The following is a 21,800-nucleotide window of genomic DNA, read 5'->3' as shown; positions in this document are numbered from 1 at the left end:
TGTGGTTTCATTTGGGAAACTGCTTGGATGGGAGAGCACGTTTTAAAAACACATCTGATTGGCTCTGTGGCAAAGACAGAGGAGGTGTTGCACTGACAGAAAGAAATTGCTTCAGCAAACAGAATCCCCTGTGGATGGCAGCAAATTTCTTTCTCTCCACACAGAGATTTTACAGTGCAGTACACTGACCATAACTGGAATGTAAGGCTTTCCTTTACCAAAGATCAGCCCTCCATGATCAAGGCTGGCTTTTTCACTCAGTTTGTTTAAACAAAAAGACAAATAAACACTTGTAAAGGCTTCTAATGCTTTTTGTTCAAACCAGAGTTTGGCTGCAAGAGGATCCTCGTGCCAAGACCAAGTTGTGGCAGCAGAAGAGATACTGCAATCCCTGAGGCAGAATGTTTCAAGTCAGGTGTTTCAGCAGCATTCTCACACCACTGGGCTGGAGGCACGAATTAAAGAAGCCAGAGACAAAGTAGAGGTACTTGTTTATAAACACACAGATGTCTCTAATTTTACCAATACAGAATATGGAAAACTCTTCGTCAGTCATGTGAAATAGAAAAGGTTCTGTACTATTGGAATCAGTCTCCCAGACTCTTGTCAGGGCAAAATCTAGAACATTTCCAAGATCAGTATCTCAACTTGAAAAACTTGAGTGATGTTATGGAGCAATAACTCTGTGTAATTACTGACACTCAGGTGTGTTCTGAAAAGTCTCTTTCTTCCAAGGCTGTCATGGGTGACCTGAACAACATCTTGTCCAAATCTGAGAAGAAACCCTCAGAGAAGGAGGCTTTGCTCAATTTTGAAGAATCCCAGAAAGAACTTGAGGCTTCCATTTCAAAGGCTGTGCAACTTGTCAGTCAAAAATTAAGTCCTGAAGAGTGTGTTTCAAGATATGAGGTGGGTTTGTGTTCTGAACCAGCTGAATTTGAGTACTTCTGAGGGCTCTATGGTCTCTAAAAGTCTGAAGTAAGAAAAATACTGACCTTTATTTTTTTTTGGTAGCTGTTAATACTTTGCTCAGTTCTCTGATTTAGCACTTACATTAACTTAGCAGAAAACTTGAATGAATAAACATAAATCTATATGGCAGTTTATTCAGTGCCCTGTCCTAAATTACTCCATCATTCCATCAGAACTCATAATTTTCAGAACTACAGCCTTTTTTTTTTTTTTTTTTCCTGGCCTGATCAATAATTAAGCTTCCCATCAAGAAGGACATGCCTGAATTCTTGGGCAGGCTATTATAAATACTGAACTCCTCTTTTCCCAGAGAGTAGTTGGTAAATCAAATATCCTGTTTCAAAATGTGGATCTCTTAAAGGGGTGCTGGAGATGGAAGTGCCCAAAATCTCTGTTCCCTGGTCTGGCAGAGAGAGCTGGGTGACCATGTACCAGCGGGGGCACAGAGCTCATTCCAGGCCATCCTGGGGGTGCCATGGTGCTGATGGAGACCTTTCACCCTTTCACTGCTCACAGCCATGGAACACAGCCTTGTGTGTTCCCTAGGGAAGAGGCACAGTTCCATCTTTTGTCTTTGGTACCAGATTTTCCCCTGACAGTTGTTACAAGAACAGTACCTGCTTTTCCCCTTAAATCATCCACTGATTCTGCAAGCTTTTGCAGGTAAACAGGGATGGAGAATGCCCTTGTACCCACCCCCAGCAGAACCACACACCCCATGTATGTGATGTATGCATTGATTTATTCACAGGTTTTACATGCTACCAATGCCATTTTATTAGTTAAGTAAGTTACATTCACTTCTGTTTGGTTTTCATTATGATGTCTGGGTTTTGTTTTGGTTTTTTTTTTAGGAAGCTTTTAATGCTCTGGACAATAAAGTTCTTGACAAATTTTTGAAAGCAGCTGAACTGCTGAAAAATATTTCATCTGACCATGAGAAGCTGGTGGTGGAAGATGATTTTCGTAGGAGATGGGAGGTGAGATAATGCAGGAATGAGAATTCACTGTCTGGTCTCATTAGGCCTGGCATCTTTGAAAGCAAATTTTTTCTTGTCACAGTGTGTTCTGGTGTTTTTACTTGCTGTGTAACACTGTCTCACCATCTCATGGGAACAACGTGCTTTGTATTTTGCAGGCAGTTCGTCAGGAAATTGTATCCTATGTCCAGCTCATCATAGAAAGGGAAAAAAAGAAATTTAATGCAACTTTAAAAAAAATCAATAAGCAGTTAGGCAAAGAGAAGAAACTGCTAAGTATGGATAAAACCAAAGGACTCATCAAGGAGCATGAGGTACCTGACACGCTCCTTTTCTGCCTCTCTTTGTGGATGCTTTGCTGTCCTTCTTCCTCCTTTTTTGGTTCATTTTCTGTGGAGCAGGGCCCTTGTTATGTAAACACAGAGCAAAGAGGCCACCAAAATTATTATTTCCCTTCTTTGACTGCAGATGTTAGTGTGCCTGCAGACTTTTAGAATTAACCCCTTGTTAAGTAGATGGTATCCTTTTTCCATTTTTCCCCCCAGATTTTTAGTGTATCTTGAATTCACCCTAAGAAGTATAATAATTGACAAGAAATATTTTAAATTGACTTCTTTTTCTGTAGTCAGTAGGACACTTCTGTCTGATGTCAAATTGAAGAAGACTTGGGACCAAAATTAAAAATTGTAGAACATAATGAATTCCAAATCAAGCAAGAGTCAGTGTAGTCTTGTGAATATAGTTGGGAACATGATGCCAGAAATCCTAATTTAATTTCTAGCTCTACTTTAGAAAGAACCAAGAGAAAATAAGTGTGTGTTCCTTGGTTTGACAGCTTAGACTTTTAAGAGCACTCAACCAAGATATTGGAAGTATTGAAAAATATATGAGAATAATTTCCTATCCTTGTGTTTTAACATGAGCTTATTATATTGTTTTTTCTTTGTTTAGGCCTTTTTTTCACATGAAGGCAGCATGAAGGAGCTTAATAAGTCTTTGGAAGGCCTTAAAACATTGGCAAGACTCTCAGGAGAAACTGTCCCAGGGATGCAGACACTCACTGCAGACTGTGAAAAAAGGCTAGAAAAGGTTCAGCAAATGGTGGCAGACACTTACACAGCACTGCTGGCTCGTGTTGGAAAAGAACAGCCCCCTCAGAAAGGGTGGGTGGCTGTGTCATGGGGTGTTGTAGCTTTATAGAAATCAGTTCTACACATAAATTTTGGGATACTCTAATGTGTTTTGGTAGTACATTACTGTGGCCAGCTGTGCATTTAAACACTTAAAGTATTAAGTTTCATAAACTGGCAAGTACAATGTTTGATTATCCTTCATCACAGCTGCACTGTTTTAAACCTTGAGCTAGGAGTTATTTTTCCCTTTGTATTTAATATTTTGTTCTTGTAGGAACTCCATTATGGCTTCTGAGAATGGAGAAGAGTCTGGTTCTTCTCAAGCAATTGACAGCCTTATGGTACAGGAGGTAAGATGTCCAGACTTACTGATGGAAAACAGTGCTCTGTCCAAGGCAGGTCATTGCCAGGAGGAAAAAGGGTTTCTTTTCTTACTGTTTTTATTGTGGTAAGACCTTGGGCCTCTGATCAGAAATCCAAACCCCATTGTGCTTGTGAATGTAGACTAAGTAAATAATAAAAATTACCATGCAAGCAGCAGTGCTGGGCATCCTGAGAAGATGTGAACCTCCAGCCTGGAATTATATTTTGCAAAAATGTCATTTTCAGGTGGGAAGGTTATGTGGGAAGCTGTGTTCAAGTGAAAATCCCCTGTAGTGTCCCAGTAATATGAACAATTTTCAGAGGACAGAGAGAGTCCTAGTGAAGAGTTGGAGGCATTTGTCTGTATATCTGTGAAAAGAATGAATGAGCTGGCTACAAGTATTCCAAAATTTGCTCGTGATTGAGTTCAAACACATCTTGAATTCATGAATGGCCTCTCTCATCTCCTCTGGGATACATCAAGCAATCCCTCCCTTCAGGAGCTCACAGATGATTGTTAGGCTTTGCTGTGTGTTACCCAGGATATTGTGGAGGTCACTGTCACCCTTTTTATTTTTACTCAGACCTCAAGACCTGCTGCAGATACAGTTTTGGAACCAGATGTGAAGCACCACAATGGGGAAAGCTGTGCAGACAAGTTTGAGGAAGATGGTGATTTGGCCATACCAGCTTTGTTAGAGAGGTAATTTTTAAAGGAGAAAATGCATGGTTGTTAAGGTATGATGCTGTGTTAGACAAATTAGCTCACAAATTCATTGAATGTACCAAACATAAGGTGCACTTTTGCTATGCAGAGCCCTGTTCTTTTTTCTACTACAGTTTACTGAATATTGATCTGTAATTCATAGGGAAGCTACAGTAACTAAATGCTTTGAGCATTAGGATTTTGTAGCAAGAACATTTTTAGCTATGAATGTTTTACTCATTTTCTTGGGCTAGGAAAGTCTGCATCTGCCTTACTAATAACTTCAAACATTGCAAAATAAAGAAATATGTCGAGTTTTTTGGAGAACTGACATTTTTACTTTTGTAAAACTGAATTTAGAGAATGCAGGCTGGCATTTAGATTTGAAGATAAGCCATATGAGCAATCTGTTTAATATGTTGCTCATTTATGCATTATTCATTCATTTTGGACTTAAATAAAATATGTATTTGCAATAGACTGTGCTTATTTTTTATGGTACTCTGTTGATCAGTGAGTCCCATACCCTGAGATGTTCCATTTAATTAAAAGTAATATTCTCTCTGAAAGTGTTTGCATCTTTCCTTAGCTTTAACACACAGAGAAGTAACCTGGAGGAGCTTCTACGACACAGCAGAGATAAAGTAGCATCTGACTTTACTGATGAAATAAAAGACACTTCATCCCTTAAGTTTAAGTTGTTTGAACTAGAGGCAAGTATTCATCTTTTAAAAATATACCTGGTGCCTAAATTGTTACTTTCTCATGTAGAGCACTCACTTCCCTGTTACATATATCCAAGGGAAAAGCAGCATCCTTGCAACCATATGTGTTAGAAGAAGGGAAATCAAGGATTTAGGATTTTCCAGAACTGCATTGCTGCCTAGCACTGGAGTTTTGCAGGTGTTGCTGAAAGAAGAAACTGGTGGCTCTGGGTTTGTTTTCTGCAGGCTGAAATCGGTGTAATGGGAAAAAACTGCAGAAAGGAGCTTTTTGTTTGTCAGCAGAGATGGCCAGGGCTGCAGGAGTCATCAGAGTTGAACCACCAAGTGGTGTTTGTGCAGAATGGAGCTGTTCCAGGAGACATAAAACTTGGTTAGCTTTGTGAGATCCTTAAGGCGACAGCAAAAGGCACAGAGTTAATGTTGAAAAGTTTATTACTGCAGTTTTTCATGGCATTTCTTGAAAGGACTACAAAGCCTTATCAAAAATCTCAGAACTTGGTTCAGTTCTACATTTGTTTTTCTTCTGAACATAGCTAGGTGGAGATATTTTCATTCTTGTGGTAAGAATGCCTGGCCCGTTATTTAGTGACCCTTTTATAAAATGTAGCCAAGGCATAGATCTGACATGGAAATTGTCACTGTAAAATGTTACTGGAAATTTGCAGGCAGCTAAAAGCTGGGTCTTGAAGGGGAAAAAAAGCAGTAGATACTCTTAGTTTCAGATGATGTTTTCCCTGTTTTTGTAGAGACTCTTGTGACTAGTTTTATGAAATGTCCAATGGGAAGTACAGGATCATATTAATGCATTAGAACTGCTTGTCTTCTAGACAATGATAGACATGGAATTCAGGTCTGGTTGGAAAGAATTGGAAAAGATCTCATCTACCTTAGAAAATCTTGTGTCTGAAGTGCAGCAGGCTGCTCTCTCTGAGGCAAGAAACAAGCTACAAAGCGAGTGGGAAGAACTTCAGGATATTATAAGTATCAGGTATAAAATAACACTTTATGGTATTAACTAAGGAATTGTAACTAATTGTGTACGTTGTGAAGAGAATAATGTGTGTTCCAGATAATAGTTGCACATTTTTAACCTTTTCTTCATTGCAAAAAATTAAGCTGTTCTTAATTTTTCTTTATTCATATACACATGGATGATAGTGTGAGTCTCCCCAAGAAGATCAGAGACAGATCTTTGTGACATAACTGTGCAATATTCCCATTTATTGCTGTTATTTTCTTTCATCTTTTGGTTAAATTCACAGTGATTCACATTGCTTTTCTCATTAATCAGAGAAAAACTCTTCTGACCTTGGAAGGGGGGGGAATAGATCTATTAGAAAGTTGCATTATTTTTGTGGCTTTTTGTTCTTAAAAATATTTAGTGTCTTTTCTAGCTTGCTTTCCCAGTTCATGTTTTGTTACCTTTCTTTCAGAGCAAATTCTTTAAGGGCTGCTGTGGAAATTGTTTTGGAAACAGAATATCAATCCATCTTTGTCTGTCGATTAGTAGATGAATGGCTGAAGAAAAAGTACACCCACCTGTTTACTCTGATGGACAGGGACCTTCCTGTTAGTGAACTGGAGGTAAGGGAAGATGCAGAGACCACACCCTAGCAGGGATAGGTTTTAATATCTAGGAAGCAGAGAACTTCATGGGGTTTTCACTCAGGAGGTTGGGGCTGCTGATAAGACTTCCCAAACCTTCTAAAATCTGTAATAGCAATTATTGGTCCTGTAGAGCAAGCCAGGGACCCTCAGTAGGTTCTGCTGTGAAAGCCATTGTTGTGAACATTTCATTGTAGGTTAGGATTTTTTTTTTTGATGCAGATTTGTGGTGTTCCCACCTGGCTTTATATCATTTTGTGGAGTCATGCACGTAATGCACTGTTTATTTATGAGCTCAGCCAAGCTACCTTGTGTCACATCTGCTGCAGGGTCTGAGCACGGCTCAGGATGGGTTTGGAAGCTCAGTGTGGGTGCAGTAATTGTTCACCTGCTATCAATATCTGATGCCCAGGCCCTGGTCCACTGGGCAGAGTGAATTCTCTTTTATTCTTGGCTTGTCCTCTGGGCTGAGCACTCTGACAGCCACCCAGAACTGAAAGTTTGCATTTGTCTGCCCTTGGCTCTCCAATGAAGTAGGGTTTAGGTCTCTCAAGCTGTAGGGCAGACAGCATGTGTGCTCTGTCTGACCAGTTTTGGCTGCAAGGGCCCAGAATTTTTGCCCAGCTCTCTGCACATCTGGGTTTTCACAGCCCTGACACGCTGCTCTTTGAGGGCTGCAGCCAGAGAGCCCTGCAGGCTGTACCAGGAGATTTTTAAATGCATGGAAGTCTGCTCCAAAAGTATAGCATGAAGAACTGAAAGATGGCAGAGTAATAAATATCTCTGTGGCTGCCTGTGCTCTGGCTGATGTCCTGCTGTGGGAGCCTGCTGCTTTCAGTCCCAGGACTATCATCATCTTCTTGTCTGATTGCAGGAAGGAGTCTTGAGCTTTCTGTAGTGTTGAACAAATTCCCTGTGTGTGGAATACTATTTTATTTGATTATTTTGATTATGTTCTTTTTTCTTTCCTCCACTAAAATCCAGAATAGGTTTTCTATCTTACCCATCCTGTTTAGCATACTTTTTTACTGCTATTATAATTTGTTTTTCAGCCATAGGTTCAGCTTGAATGCAGGATATATGTTTTCTTTCACTTGTTAACACTTTTGGTCATTTTCTAAATTTCAGATGCTGCAGAGATCCATATTAAGTCAGATTGAAGAGTGCAAACAATTGGAACACCTGGGCAGTTCAACAGGGGATGAAGTTAATCCATTAGACCTGCAAGCTGCAAGAAAAGTTGTAATTAACTGTCAAAAGCAGCTTGAAGAAATGCGCCATAAAATGCAGATCCGTGAGGCTGTCCTTAAAGATCTGGAAGCTTTTTTGGCCTCCCTGAGGAAGATCCAGACTTGCATCACATCTCTCCCAGATCCCCCTGATCAACCTGAAATGCAGGGAAAAGCTTTGAGGGAGGCTGCACAGGAAGTTTCTCATCTGGCAGAAGAGGCCAAATGTTTGGATGAGCGCCTGAAGAGTGTTCATATCTGTCTGGAAGATGATGATCATGGGAGAAAGACTTGGTGTGAAAAACTTGTTCGGGCTTTATCTAAAAAGCTAAATGCCATTTATGATCCCTCAAGTGAGCAGGTGCCTACAGAAGAAAAGGACTTATACAAGACTTTTTCCAGAAAAAACAGTGAGCTCCTTAAAACCATTCAGGATCTACAGGACAGAATCAACAAAATAGGCTTGAAGGATCCAACAATTCCAGCTATTCAGAAAAGGTGAATTATTTTTTAAAGCTCTTTAAATTTCATAATATCAGTGGAGTCAGCCTGGGTCCCCTCTGCAGGAGAGCACTGAAAATTGAAGTATTTGTAGAGCATTGACAGTAACTGTGAGTTTGTTTTATTTGTTCCATCACAGCCTAAAAAAGGAAGCCTTCTCCATTTTTTTTCTTTCAAACTCATGTATATGTACATATATATTTCTATGTATTTATGTATGTGTGTGTGTTTGAAGCAGCATTGAGGAAGAAAAAATAGTAGATGGGTTATTGTGATCTTAGTTTTCAGTAAGAAAACTGTCAGACAGGGAGATGGGTCCCCTAGCTGGGCACTGATGCACCTGATCTGAAGCTCTGCAGTGTAAGATAGGCTGCACTTGCCTTTTAATACAAATTAATTTCACTGTGTTCATACAGACCCAACTGCCCTTCAGAATTTGGATTATTTTCTCACAGTGTTGAGGTCAGCATAACTCATCTGAGGGCCTGTGTCAGATTACATGAATTGAAGACCAAATTAGACTTTTTATGATGTCATTTAATACAGTATGTGGAGCTCAGGATGAATTTCTAGGGAACTTAATAATTACATTGTGAACCAAATCAAAGGCTTACTTTAATATAAGACTGTATTTCATTTTTTTTTTCTAATAAAGGATAAAATCATTAACAGAATTGGAAAAGGAATTGGATCGTGCTGCTGCTGAAATGAAATCTATGCAAGAAATTGCTAATAAGCTCCCACAGATCAATGAGGAGAAAGCAGTGGAAGCAAATGAGCAGTGCAGAGTTACAGAGAGGTTATGGGAGGATACAAAGCTCTTGCTTGCTGAATGGTAAGGAGGGAAATTGCATTTTAAAGTAATACTGTTCAAGAAGTTTGCTTGTGAATTCAAACAGAAAAAAAGCCCTAGACTATACCTTAAAGGTACAGTGGAGACATAAGCTACCATTAAACCAAGAATTGCATGTGGAAGTTTGCAGCCAAAGCTCATGAATCTTGCATATTTTTAAAGCATCACAGTCCCATCATTTAGCAGGTATGCAGTGATGTGTTGGACTTAATTGGCATCCAGGAGAAAACCTGGCTGCTGCAGGGAATGCTGTGTCTTCTGTATTTGCTGTGAATTTCCTGCCAGCACACTGAAAAAGAAAAGACAAATTGAAACAAATGGAAAAGGACAGCTGGGAAAACAGTCTCTTATGCAGCAAAATAAAGGGAGCTTGGTTTGATAATTCTGTGAGAAAGGGGACTGGGAGAGGCTGTGGTTGATTGCCCAGGGTATCTGTGCTTCAAATGTGGTTTTTGAAGATGCCCAGAGGTTTTGCATGGAGTGGCACAGCTCTGGTTAATTCTCATGGCTTGCACAGGTGGGACTAACCTGTTTTCATACCCCACTGAAGGATGGGCTGATGTCCACCATCCAAGCTGCTGTGAGCTCTGCACATGATGCTTCAGTTACTGGTGACTGAGCTCACCTCTCAGGTGGAGAGGATCATATGAACACAGCTGCTCATCACAGCTAAATGTGGATCAGAGGCATATGATGGTGAAGGGTGTTTCTGGTTCCAGAAACTGTCTGGATAGCACACAGGTCTCACACATTATTGCAGGATTTAAGACTGGTACAGTTCATCACTCCTTTTCTCTCATCCAAACCTGGTTGTCAAACTTCCCACGTGTGTGAATACAGAAGGGAGCAGACAGGACGTTCAGGCTGCAGGTTTATGCTTACCCCCTAAATAATCTTTTTTTAATAGCCAGGAACAGTGTGCAAGGGTTCTGGAGCTCCTGAAGCAGTATCAAAGCTGCAAAACGAGTCTGACCAGCATCATCCAGAAACAGGAGATTGTGCTTTCCCAGCAAACTTCTTACATGGGGAAGGAGAATTTGAACAGACTAATAGCAAAGGTGAGTAACAAGAACTTAGTGGAAAGGAAAGAAAAGCCTTTCCTGGGAGCATTCAGATGCAGGGTTGCCCTTGTACCCTCAGCCTTCAGGGCAGATGTTAAGGCCGTGTTTTCACTTTGGCTTCCAAAATACCTTTAGGGACTCCATATTTTTGTTTTAAGTAGATTTAAGGCTGTTTTTTGTAGTGAATCAAAGTCTTGGTAATGGAGAGGGATTACAAAAACTAAACCAAACCCCATGGAAGAACTAGGATCTAGTATGAAGAAGAGATTAAGTCCTGTCTTTTTGCTCCAAGCTGTGACAGCAGTTAAACATTTGCAGTAGCTTTTACATTACTTGATGAGCTACTCATACTGAATGAGCAGGTACTGCTGGACACCTCTTCATTTAGCTTAAAGTTTTCTACCTTTTCTGTCAGAAATGTGACAGCCAGCTTCTTGGCTAAGTGAATACAGCTACTGGAATAGTTGTCCATGGTTAACAGATTAGTGAGCAGCAGCACGGCCATCATGACCATTTTACTGCACAGGTTTCATATATCCTGGATTATGTAACTGGTTCAGATCCTCTCTTTAGGCTTTCTGGTGAGACATCACCCATAGCACCCATAGGAGTGTTTGCTCTCAGGCAGTGCCTGGGCTGGTTAGATTTAAGAAGGAATGTAAGTGGTGTTTTCCTGAGGCAGTGGGATGGTGTCTGCTTGTGCCAGGCCCCTTTAGCTAAGGCAGGGTCTCTTCTTGGTCCCTCCAGTGAGACTTGGGCCACCTTGTATCACCTGGGCTCCTGCTGCAAGGGAGGGCATTGCCTGCACATCCCAGCCCCTGCTTTATGGAGACCCCTCTCTGGGAACAACCCTCCCTTCTCACCCTGAGCTCTGCAATTCCCACTCCCAGAGCTCTGGTCTGAAATTGCTGTGGCACAGTCCAGGCATGTCCTTGAGTGCTGATGATTTCTTATATAGAATAATACAAAATAATAGCAGGGAAAGTCCTCTTCTTTCTTCTGGTTTGTGAGAGCAGCTCTGCCATCCCACCCCTGAGCTCAGTGCCCAGTGGGGTTGGTATGAGAACAAGTAATTTCCCAGGATGTCTGTGGGAAATAAGGAGAGAGCTGTTAATATCAAGGTGCCTAGCACTAGAGGTCAGTGTTTCTTTTCCAGGAAGCTTCCATGTTGTTTGTAAACACTGACATTCCAATGAAACACAAAGAAGCAGCTTGGTGTTTAAATAGAAAGTAGGAGAAAGAGACATTTCACTTTCTGGCTGTGACAAATTTGACAGTGTCTGTGTTTAAATTGGATTTAAGCTTTTTTCTGTTAATAGTTCAAAACCTGGGGTTCAGAGTGCAGCTGTAATAGTAGCTCAGATTATTATCACACTCTACATTGTTTATCTCTGTAATCAAGGTTCTGTGTGTGGATGTACAGTCCCCTTGGATCTGGCACTTAGGACTTTAAAAGCAAACCGTGGTTTTGGCTCTCTTAGAAATAAATTGTCCATATTCCTACTCACTCAGCTGTTCTGCAGCCAATAACAGAATGATATTGATTTCTAACAGGGAAATATTCCTGTCAGCATGGCAGGGATAAAACAACACAGAATGCATTCCCAGTCTCATCATATTGTATAAAATAGATTATTTTGTGTAGTGCTGTTGTTTCTCTAAGCAAAAAAAAAAAAAAAAAAAACCAAAAAACCCAGCAAATCAGTTTAAAAATATTTTGCTGAATAAACAATCATAAGCAAATATGCTCACAAATATACATGTGGGTTTTTTTCACAGATTGAAGAGGCAAAAGAGGAATTTAACGATCACTCTGAAGATGTAGACAAAATAAATCAGATCTGCAAAAACCTGCAATTCCAGCTGAATAAAATGAGAAGCTTTGAGGAGCCTCTGTTTGAGAATGAGGCTAACATTATTGTGGACAGATGGCTGGATGTATGTAAAAAGTAAATTATCAGGGTGGTCTTATCTGTTATGCATTATAGTAATTGATTCTGATGTGGGTGTAATATTTCAAATAAATTAAGTGCAATATGGCAGGGATTCTTAAGACATAAATCCAAGTGTTTACCAGAGCAAAGCTTGCAGAGTATCTATGGATATAATGTTTCTGATCTCTCAAGTGATTTATATTGTCTGTACTCCTTGGCAGTAAATAATTCTAGAAAATGCAGAAAAGGAAATATTTGTGTTTTCTACATGAATCTCTAAGCTTCCATAACAACTTCTATGGATTTAGACTTTGGAGACAAATCTGGAAAATTATAGTGCTGATGCTTTTGGTGGGAAATGTTTGCCACTGTCGATCTAAGCAGTGCATCAATACTGAGATTAAATGGTATTTACTGGGAGTAGATAAACATTAATGAGCAAGGCTCCTTCCTAAACCTGCCTTAAAACTAGCAAGCTGCTGTTGTGATTGGTGTGTTTGGTGACATGTGTGGCAGGGATTTAAGTATCTTCTCCATGACCAGTTCACTGTGAAGACATGAGATTTTTTTTTTCCCCCCATTTTCCGCTCTTGTTTTTGTGGGTGGTTTCATCTCACTCTGATTTTCTTGTGTTGCTTTTGCTTTTGGAATATAACTCAACATTTTTTGAAATCTGTGTGTGTTTTCTGCCTATCAATCTCGTGGTAGATCAATGAAAAGACTGAAAATTACTGTGATAATCTGGGGAGAGCTCAGGCTTTGTGGGACAAACTCCTGAATTTATCTGACACAATTGAAGCTTGGGCAAATGAAGAACTCAAGAATGCAGAAGACCATTGCCTGACTGAGGAGGACCTCACCCAGTTGAAGGTAATTTAAATGGCAATTTTTTACCTTTCCTTTATACTATACTGATACAGGCTTTGGGCTATGAACATGCATGCTGCACAGACCAGCGTAGGAAGTTGTAACATTTGCAGTTGTATCTGCATGGGTGGTTGCACTAAGGATATTACTTTTATTTGGGGATACAGGTCTTGGAAAACTCAGGCACAGATAGTGTATGTGTGTAGTAAATGGTTGTCAATCAATGCAACACTGCGAGTGCTGTACAAAGATGGAGCAAAGAGAAGGCCTGGAAGGCTGTAGCCTGGAGTGCAGCAGTGCACAGAGAAGAAAGAAAAGAGTGTGTATAGGCTAATGATTAGTTTTCCACGTAGAAGTGGCCTGTCATTGAAGATACTGGAGCCTCTGGGACAGCTGGGCAAAGCACAGCTCAAGGAGAGGTTTCAGAGGTGGTTTATTTTCCCCCTGTCCCGCTGTGTTCCTCACTGTAACTTTTTGCAGCCTCAACAGAGAGTGGCTGCAGAGCATCTCCAGGGGCTGCACATGGGTAGGCAGCAGCAGAGCCTGGGCTGCCCATGCCCCTTTGGCACAGATTATATTAATTCACCAAGAATTAACTGTATATATTATACAGTTAATTCTTGGTGTCAGGGTGCAGCTGGGTGTAAAAACACATGCACTAGGTCTGTGCCATTGAAAGCTTCATATATGGGGGTGAATATTTTAATTTCTAACTTTAGGGCCAAAATGGACCAGCTGTGCTGCTTCATTGTGGTCATAACCAATGTCTCCTAAGCCAAAAATTATTTCCTGCTTTTGAAACGGAGTGATTGAGACATAAATACATCTCATATCCTCTTGTTTGAAAATTTGCAGGCAGTTTTTCCTCAGTGTTTACAAGCTACAAATGGCCTGGTTTTTATTATGGTTGTTTGCAGCTTTCCTCCTACTGTTAGCACTGCTCATTTGCTTTAGTTTGCAGAGAAGTGAAAGGCCAAGGTGCTCTTTGTGTATGGATCTTCACCAGGAAACAGTGGCATATCCACTGTGCAGCAGTGGATATTTTGCACATCATTGTTGTCTCTGCCGTTGTGTTGTCAGAATTTTCCTGGAGTAGTTTAGGTCCCTGGAGGCTCCAGTAAAAATGCACCAGCTGGAAAATGCATCTTTAGGGCAATTTTGTTACCTGGAAACTGCTCAAGTCCAGTGTGATGTGACTGTGCCCCCAGCGTGACTCTTCTCCCCCTTAGGAAGGGCTGTGCTGAAGGTGGCTACACTAAGGTTATTCTGCTGCGTTCTTGTGAGAGATAAGTCTCAAAAGAGGAGGGAGAAGAGGGCAAGAGATACAGAAACCAAGTTCCCCTGAGCAATTATTACAAAGCAGAACAGAAAGAGAGAAAACTGAAACCAATGCATTTGAATTTTTGTGAAACGATTCCAAGTGCAGAGGGCATCAGGTTCATTTATCACTTTATTATTGCTCTTTTTTTGTTGATGCTGAACCTTCTCTGCATTGATATTAACTCCAAAAAGATCCCCAGCTGTTGCAATGTGTATCACATTGCACAGGGTTGGAACCCAGGGTCCTTTGTGAGCACTGGTGCATGTGTTTTTAGGGAGCTTGTCACAAAAGAGCAGAGCAGTGGATTATTGGGCTGTGTATTTAAGGATAATTTCAGTATATATAAAAAATGTGAGAGAAGTTCTGCTTTCCTCTGTAGCCTGTATGCAAATGCAAACTCTTTTAAGGGCTGCAGTGCGTGAATGGGTTTTGATGATTGCTTTTACAGAGACTACAAAAGGAAGGCTTTGTCCTCAGAGAGCTTGGAATATCAATTTGGGAATATGAGACAATGTCATTATCCTGTTCATAAGCTGAATCTGGCTTTTTACCTTCACATCACTGACTTGTTCTAAAATACATTGAAATGAGTGGAGGTCTTTTCATATGCAAAGGATTTACATTTAAAAAGTGCTTATTGCCTGTGTTGTATTTTATCACTTCCATACCAAAGCACGTGCCATCAGGATGCCAATTCTTGACTTGAAATCTATGGCATCTGAGAATATCCCTTTTAGTAGAAGTAGCAAGACATAAATGCAAAATTAAAATTATTTTCCTGCAAATTTACTTGAAGCAAAATAATTAAGGTTCTTAAATATACGCTAATTTGCATTATCAGCTTCTTTGCCTGAGCAACAGGGTGTTTCTGTCTCGAATACAAAATTGCTTAATTACAAAAATAAAAATCAGGAAAATGAACAAATGGTGACACCTCTATGCACCAAAATGCATAATCAGAATATTTTAATATCATTTTCTAACGTAAACATAGAGCATTAATTTGGAGGGAAGCACAGTTACCAATGTGTTTTTTCCACCTTTAGGCATGCTTACGGGCCCAAGAACAGAAACTCCAAAAATTCGACACCACGGTGGCTGAGATAGAAGAACTTCTGAATAGTAATGAACCTCCATTGGAGCTACAGGTACAGAGGAGCTTTTACAGCTGATACACCAGTCCTCCTTACTATAGCCCTGCTTCTAGTATTGCCTTTGCCACAGTCAGATACTGGTTTCACTTATATCTGCTCAAGGACAGTTGGAGGTATTTTGTTGCCAGTGGGCAGTGGTATTTCATTTGTTGTACCTCTCAGGCTGCTAAATGTTGGTAGAACCAAACTTGTCATTTTAAACACAAAGGTCTTTCTCACTTCTGAGCCTTTTTAGGCCCTTGGCCCTGCCCAAAGAGGCTGATATCAGTGCTATCTGGTGTTTAGCTGTTGGTCGACACCAGGGCACAATGGACCTCATCACCCCTTTGGGGATCCCAGGAACTCAGCTTTACTGACTGTTGGTTTTAAACTCTGCTTTTGCCTTCACAATGTAGTTTGGTAATGTGGAGTTTCTTGCACAGAGTGAGGTTTTCCTTTGGGGTATCACAAGGAAATCTTCATCTTTCTGTGTTAGCTTCACACAGCAAAGAATAAATTCTTGTTTAAGACCGTGTTAGCTTCCATTGCTCCTAAAACAGTTTTGTAATCATCCTCTCACAGTGTCTGTCAGATGCACCTTGAGCTTGACCCTGTTCAGCTATTTCTGTGTTTATCCTCAGCAGGCAGTGAACTCTGAGCAGTTTCACTGGGTGAAGTGATCTAAGGAGCTTAGGGAAGGATTCAGCAACCTTGTGCTGTGCGTGCTGTGCTCCTCGAGAGCACCCTGAGTCCCTGGGGTGGGGTTCCCACGTGATCCCACCCAGCTGCTGCCTCATGCAAGTCCAGGATGCATGAGTTCAGCACCTGTTGCTCCTTAGTGAACAGTCTCAAGCCAGAGCTCCCAGCCTCTCTGCTGGCCTTTTTTTGAGTTATTGTGGGGAATTTTCCCCAGTGGAATCACTGTAGGGGGGTGTGTGTTACAGAGAGAGCTGCAACCCTCTTTTTCATGGCAGCTGAAGCTCAGAGTAGGCACTGGAGAGATTGATAAATAAAATAGAACAGCACCATAAAACTGCTAATAAAGATGAGCTGAGATCACTTCTCCTCAGAAAAGCAATACTTAAATATTTTTCAGTTTCTGGAGTGGGAGGGAAACAAATCAAAACAATCTGTAATTGAAACATCGGGACTTCAGATCACTTAATTTCTTTTTATGTCTATCATAGATTTTTGTAATGTTCTGGGAAATCAATCCAGTATAATTGATGTATGTTTATTTCCAATTTTAAGGTCATCAGATCATCTGTTGTGCAGAAAATGGAGCTAATAAAAGAGCTCTTGTCAGCCAAGCGAGGGACCAGTGAACTCACTGTGAATACAGCAGAGCTGAAAGGAGACCTTGATCTGGCCAAGACACAGATTGGAATGACTGAATCACTTCTCAAAGCTTTATCTCCTTCAGACACCTTAGAGATCTTTACTAAACTAGAGGTAACATGCCACAGATTTGTGTATATTTTATATATTTGTTCATAATTTCTCTCTTGGTCAAGTGTTCATAAGTGTTCATCCTGTGTAAATTGTAGACTGCTGGAATAACTCAAGTTAAGAGCCTGGCTTGAATATTTCCTTAAGCTGCTAGAAACATGGAAGAAAAGCCTCTTTTTCCTGGAATTATCAGATATATTTAACCCTTGCAGCTGTTGGAAATGGTTAATCCTAGGCACAGTAGTAATATTGCCACCCAGGATATGTTCAGGCAGTAGTGCTTGTTTGGACTGTCTGTTCTCCAAGCCTGGGTAATACACAGAGGATGCCTTTGTGCCACCTGAGCCTGGCTGCAAGGGGAGCTCCCAGTAGGCAATTTCAGCCTAGTATTTGCTGAAACCTGAGCTTGGAGGCTTAGACTGGCAAGATTTAAACCTCCTGTGGAGCAGCGAGTGGATTATGTGCATTGTGGGTGTCAGAGCTTTAGTGTTTGGGAAAGTGAAATCACAGCCATGGAGGAAAGACAGAGTTTTTAATTAATTCTCTAGCTGCCTCTAAGTTACCTTTGAGCCCACAGGGTCTTGACAGACAGAATAAGGAATTTTGGGGGTGGAATAATGCCTATGGCAGCTGAGACATTATAGTTTGTAAGTATTACATGCTCTGGAACATACAATGGCACTATTCACATATCTGTTCTGAGGGGTTAATTGTGCATACAGGTGTACACACACTGCTCAAGGAGAGTTTAGTGCTTATACCTACCAACTGATGGCCTTGCTAATGCCAGCATAATTAAAGAAATTGTTTTGACACACAGGAAGTGCTAAACACTTTTGCAAAACTCTAGTTTGTACTAAAGCAGCTCTGAACACTGAACCTCTGCTTGGCCTTCAAAACTTAGCTTTTAAAGCTGCTTCTGCTTTGTTGTTTGGGTTTTTTTTTAACCTTAGGAGATACACCAGAAAATTTTGCAACAGGAGCACCTTGTGGCATTACTCCAGGAAGAGACAGATTGTCCTGATGTGGATGAATTAAATAAGCAGCTTAAATGTGTCACTGATTTATTCAATAGCAAGAAACACGTGCTTCAAGATCACTTTATGGGTGTTTTGAATCGTAAGTGAACACATTTCAATTATTTACCTTTACAGGTTTGACCACCACAATTACTTAAAGGTTGTGCAATTAATTGTTTAGGTGTCTGAAACTGCTTTGATATCTCAGACTTCTTCAGGGTTCTGAGGAAGATAAAGATTTGCAGAAAAATGGATTTTGATCCCAGAAAACAACTCAGTCTGAATCAAAGTATTTGGTTTCTTATTTTTGCTTTTAAAAAATTAGATAAAAGAAGTGTAAAGCATAATTCAGGAACAAATATTAGAGTTTTTAATTTAAAAATATAGAAATCCAATGTTTTAATTTTTTCCAGTTGTTTTTTATTTAAAATTAGTTATGAGAATAAATGGTGCTATTACTCTTTGCTTTAAGCAGACAGAGGATTATGCAGGTGGGAAATTTGTCCCAAAGATAGTCTTGTGTTTTCAAATTTTTTTAAAATGGTATTAATCTGTGTGGAAATGAGAAAGGTTTCCACTAGGCTATTCCAGGTCTTGTTTACCCAAACTGCTGTGTGTGTTGGCTGATGTTAGCTAAAAAAAAAAAAAGAGCTGCAGCATTTTCAGTCACATGTTCTGTAGTAAAAAGCAACCTTTGACAGTAGCACTGATAAATGTAATTGTAAATTGTCTGAAATCTGCATGTTAAATAGGATTTTCTTTTACAGAATGCAGTTAATGAAAAAAAATGGAATGTACCTTTTTTTTTCCAGGTCAGTGCAAGAATTTTAATGACTGGTTCAGCAGCACTCAGCTGTCTCTGAAGGACTGCTTTGAGCCCTCAGAAACAAAAGCCATACTGGAAGAAAGACTACAGAGGCTAAAGGTAAAGTATTAAAATACTGTAATTTCTAAAGCTGATTGTTCTTGCAGTGTTGCTCTTTTCACCTATGAGGCTATTCTTGGGACTGAATTCACCTGCAGTAGTTTTATAACTGGAGGCTGAAGGAACGTCTCATGTAACTTAAAGCATTAGGAAAATAAGGGCAGTGAAAATAAAACTTAATTGAAACGAAGTGTCAGTGTTCAAGTTCAGACAGCTTGGGCAAATGAGAGGCAGTGGACCTTGACCAAATACTTCAGTGTGCAAGGTTGCAGAAAGTCAAGTATGTAGAGAGTAGCATGAAATTCTGACCCCAATGGACTCAAATGTGAAAAAAATTTGCGTTTAATTTGTTGTAGCAAGATTTTCTCTCCAAATCAGACAGAATGAACAGAAAACAGATGGAAAAGCCACAACATCTGCAAGAAGCAATCACAGTTAAGCAGCAGAAGGAGATAGAGTGATGTCAGTGCTAGATTTGGATGCTGCTTGCCTGTTTCTGTGTGTACCAGTGCTGTAGAGAAAACGAGTCATCAGTTCCACTTTCTCCTTATTTTACAAACAGCAGCTTTTCCATTTACATGTGCAATAGTCAGCAAACTGGGAATTAACATAAATTCTTTTTCTGGAGCTGAAATTGCTGGGAAAAAAATACTCATGGAGATAACAGGAGCTGAAAAGCTCTTGTAACATAAATATCTATTACACTGTAGCAAATCTAACAAATGGATCTTGTTTGTGTTCTTTTTCAGCACTTTCTAACATCTGAAGGCAGAGATAGAGACATCCAAGAGGTTAAAGCTTTACTGAATAAAGTGAAGCCTTACTTGCCCAAAGCCAGCATTAACCACCTCAGCAGTCGTGTGAGGGATCAGGAGGCAGAGCTGCAGAGGTTGATCTCCAAATGTCAGAAAAGGGAACAGGAGCTTGGTGCCTCTCTCCAGCAGCTCAGCAGGTAGGGAGCTATTCTTGTGTCTGACATTTTAATCACAAGTGGTATCAGATGATTCATTATTAAACAGCCATAGAGAGTGGCAAGCAACCCTTCTTTTTACAAGAGATGGTATTTTAATCAAATGTTTTGTTGTATGTTGCATATGGGTTGCTTTTTCAATTTCATAGCAGACCTGTATGGAAACTATGGACAATTTCAGTGACATGAAAAGAGATAGTTAAAATTAGGCTCATATTTAAAATTTTGCTTGATCAGACATATTTCTGTTATTTTTAATAACATATTTTATATTGTTTTTATTTTATTCTTAATAACATATTTCTGTTATTTTTTCAGCAAAACACTGCTGCCAGCAGGTTTTAGCCATATGATGCCTCTTATTTTGACCTGAGTCTCTATTTGTACCTCCTTTAGCCTTGAAGAAAGCAGCATGGCTTTGAAAGAATGGCTCTCTGCTCAGGAGGAAAAAGTAAAAGGGATCAATAAAGATGATAGCGACCTTGAAGATGTCTATAAAACACTGTTAATGCAGAGGTATTGGGGTTTTTGGTCTTTTTCTAAGAACTGTCTTCTAAACGAGATTGTTCCATGTTGTTGCAAGAAATAGATTGTTGATTAATTTTTTTTTTTTATTTTTCAGGAAACCATTTGACTCCCTGGCTCAGCTGTCAAATTCCTTGGGGGAGGCTGGGCTGACAGAATATGAAACCCTTTCAGAAGCCAGTAACCTTATCAGCAGGTACCATGCACTGATAACACGTGTCAGCGAAATGGCAGGGAATACTGAGAGACTTCCAGTGGAAAGACAGAATTTTGAAGACCTTGCCCAGGATGTTTCTTGCTGGATCAAAAAGCTTGAGGAGGCTCTTAATCAAATGAGTTCACAAGGAAGTGAGTTGCCATCAGATGAAAGGATTAATCAGATAAAGGTATTGTGGTAAATATATTCCTTTTTCACCTTCCACCTCAAGCTTAAGCTTGATGAGTCAGTACCTCCTGAAAGATACTGCCACTGCTTGTGGCCTGGAGTTTTGTCATTTGAGCTTTTTTTTAAGTTGTCAGCACAATATGAGTCTTCTTTGTAGAGAATAATTAATAAGTCAGTTTAATTGTCCCAGACTTTGAAAATTAGATATCTATCTCTTTATGTGTCAGCTATGTAATATATTAGAAGAAGACTTGAACAACAGTGTGAAAAGTATGAAAAAAATTTACAGTAATACCTTTTATTTTGTAACCAAAAAAAATTGTATATGCACTGCTTCTGCTTCTTGTTTAATATAGGAAATCACAAGTCTCAAAGATGAAGGTGAGGCCAAAATACAGAGCATGGTGGCTCTAGGAGACACTGTGTTGAGAAATGAGAAAAATAAGAAGCCAGAGGTTCAGCAGACTATTTCTGAGCTCCAGAAAAAGTGGGAAAACCTCTGTCAGCTGGTCACTGAATATAGCAGGTAATGTGGGATTTACCAAGAGGCATTGGAGATCACTTACTTCTATATTGATTTTTTTCCTCTTCTTCCTGCATCCATTCAATTTACTTACTGTTCCTTGGGGGCAGAACGAGATACCCACACAAACAGTTGTATTTCTGCAGAGTTGTGGAGGGGCAGGTGACAGTTTGGCCTGAATGGTCAGGTGGGGAATAGCCAGAGATACTTTCTGATGTGGTCATGAATAGCCAGAGAATCTTCTGTGTCCTCTTGTTACTATTGAGCTCTCAGTAAAACCAGCACAAGAGGCGCTCAGGAGGATGGAACATTGTGGCTGTGTTGGATCCAGCACAGCAGAATGAAGAGCTGTTCACCCTGTTAAAGACAGCAGAGGAGGTGCTCTGCATGCCTGAAGAGATGCTCAGGACCTTGCAGGATCAGGCTTGTGAACAGCAGATGCACCTCAGGAACAGCAGTGAGGGGCTGGAACAGGGAACTTGATGCAAGAGCACTTCATGTATGTGAGGCTGTGCTTTGTTTATTTGCCAAAAAATATGAATCTTGAGGGGCAGAACCCAGAACAATTAAGCTTTGCTTTTGTCCTCAATTATCCTGCTGTACTTAACAGAATTATATCCA

At 40.1% G+C, this 21,800-nt stretch overlaps 1 protein-coding gene across 3 annotated transcripts in view; it reads left to right on the top strand.

Moving 5' to 3' along the window:
- The window catches only part of SYNE2 (spectrin repeat containing nuclear envelope protein 2), a 177,375-nt gene that overhangs the window by 43,916 nt on the left and 111,659 nt on the right, over positions 1 to 21,800 (top strand). For 2 of the 3 annotated variants that reach the window (XM_059850504.1, XM_059850503.1), the window contains exons 1-15: positions 5,695 to 5,867; positions 6,313 to 6,463; positions 7,613 to 8,211; positions 8,870 to 9,049; positions 9,975 to 10,125; positions 11,908 to 12,066; positions 12,771 to 12,932; positions 15,297 to 15,398; positions 16,635 to 16,835; positions 17,786 to 17,951; positions 18,664 to 18,776; positions 19,526 to 19,728; positions 20,143 to 20,262; positions 20,369 to 20,657; positions 21,013 to 21,182. In XM_059850504.1, the coding sequence (XP_059706487.1) occupies positions 5,710 to 5,867; positions 6,313 to 6,463; positions 7,613 to 8,211; positions 8,870 to 9,049; positions 9,975 to 10,125; positions 11,908 to 12,066; positions 12,771 to 12,932; positions 15,297 to 15,398; positions 16,635 to 16,835; positions 17,786 to 17,951; positions 18,664 to 18,776; positions 19,526 to 19,728; positions 20,143 to 20,262; positions 20,369 to 20,657; positions 21,013 to 21,182 (2,924 nt within the window). In that variant the 5' untranslated portion in view covers positions 5,695 to 5,709. Of the gene's footprint in view, positions 1 to 325; positions 485 to 735; positions 910 to 1,826; positions 1,953 to 2,110; positions 2,267 to 2,903; positions 3,116 to 3,359; positions 3,436 to 4,032; positions 4,152 to 4,743; positions 4,868 to 5,694; positions 5,868 to 6,312; positions 6,464 to 7,612; positions 8,212 to 8,869; positions 9,050 to 9,974; positions 10,126 to 11,907; positions 12,067 to 12,770; positions 12,933 to 15,296; positions 15,399 to 16,634; positions 16,836 to 17,785; positions 17,952 to 18,663; positions 18,777 to 19,525; positions 19,729 to 20,142; positions 20,263 to 20,368; positions 20,658 to 21,012; positions 21,183 to 21,800 lie in introns of those variants that run through there. The other variant, XM_059850505.1, reaches the window with a different exon arrangement.

This window comes from Haemorhous mexicanus, chromosome 6, assembly GCF_027477595.1.
Source record: "Haemorhous mexicanus isolate bHaeMex1 chromosome 6, bHaeMex1.pri, whole genome shotgun sequence".
NCBI classification, from domain to species: Eukaryota; Metazoa; Chordata; class Aves; order Passeriformes; family Fringillidae; genus Haemorhous; species Haemorhous mexicanus.
The sequence above is the reverse complement of the archived record's forward strand: the minus strand, read 5'-3'. Positions and strand labels throughout refer to the sequence as shown.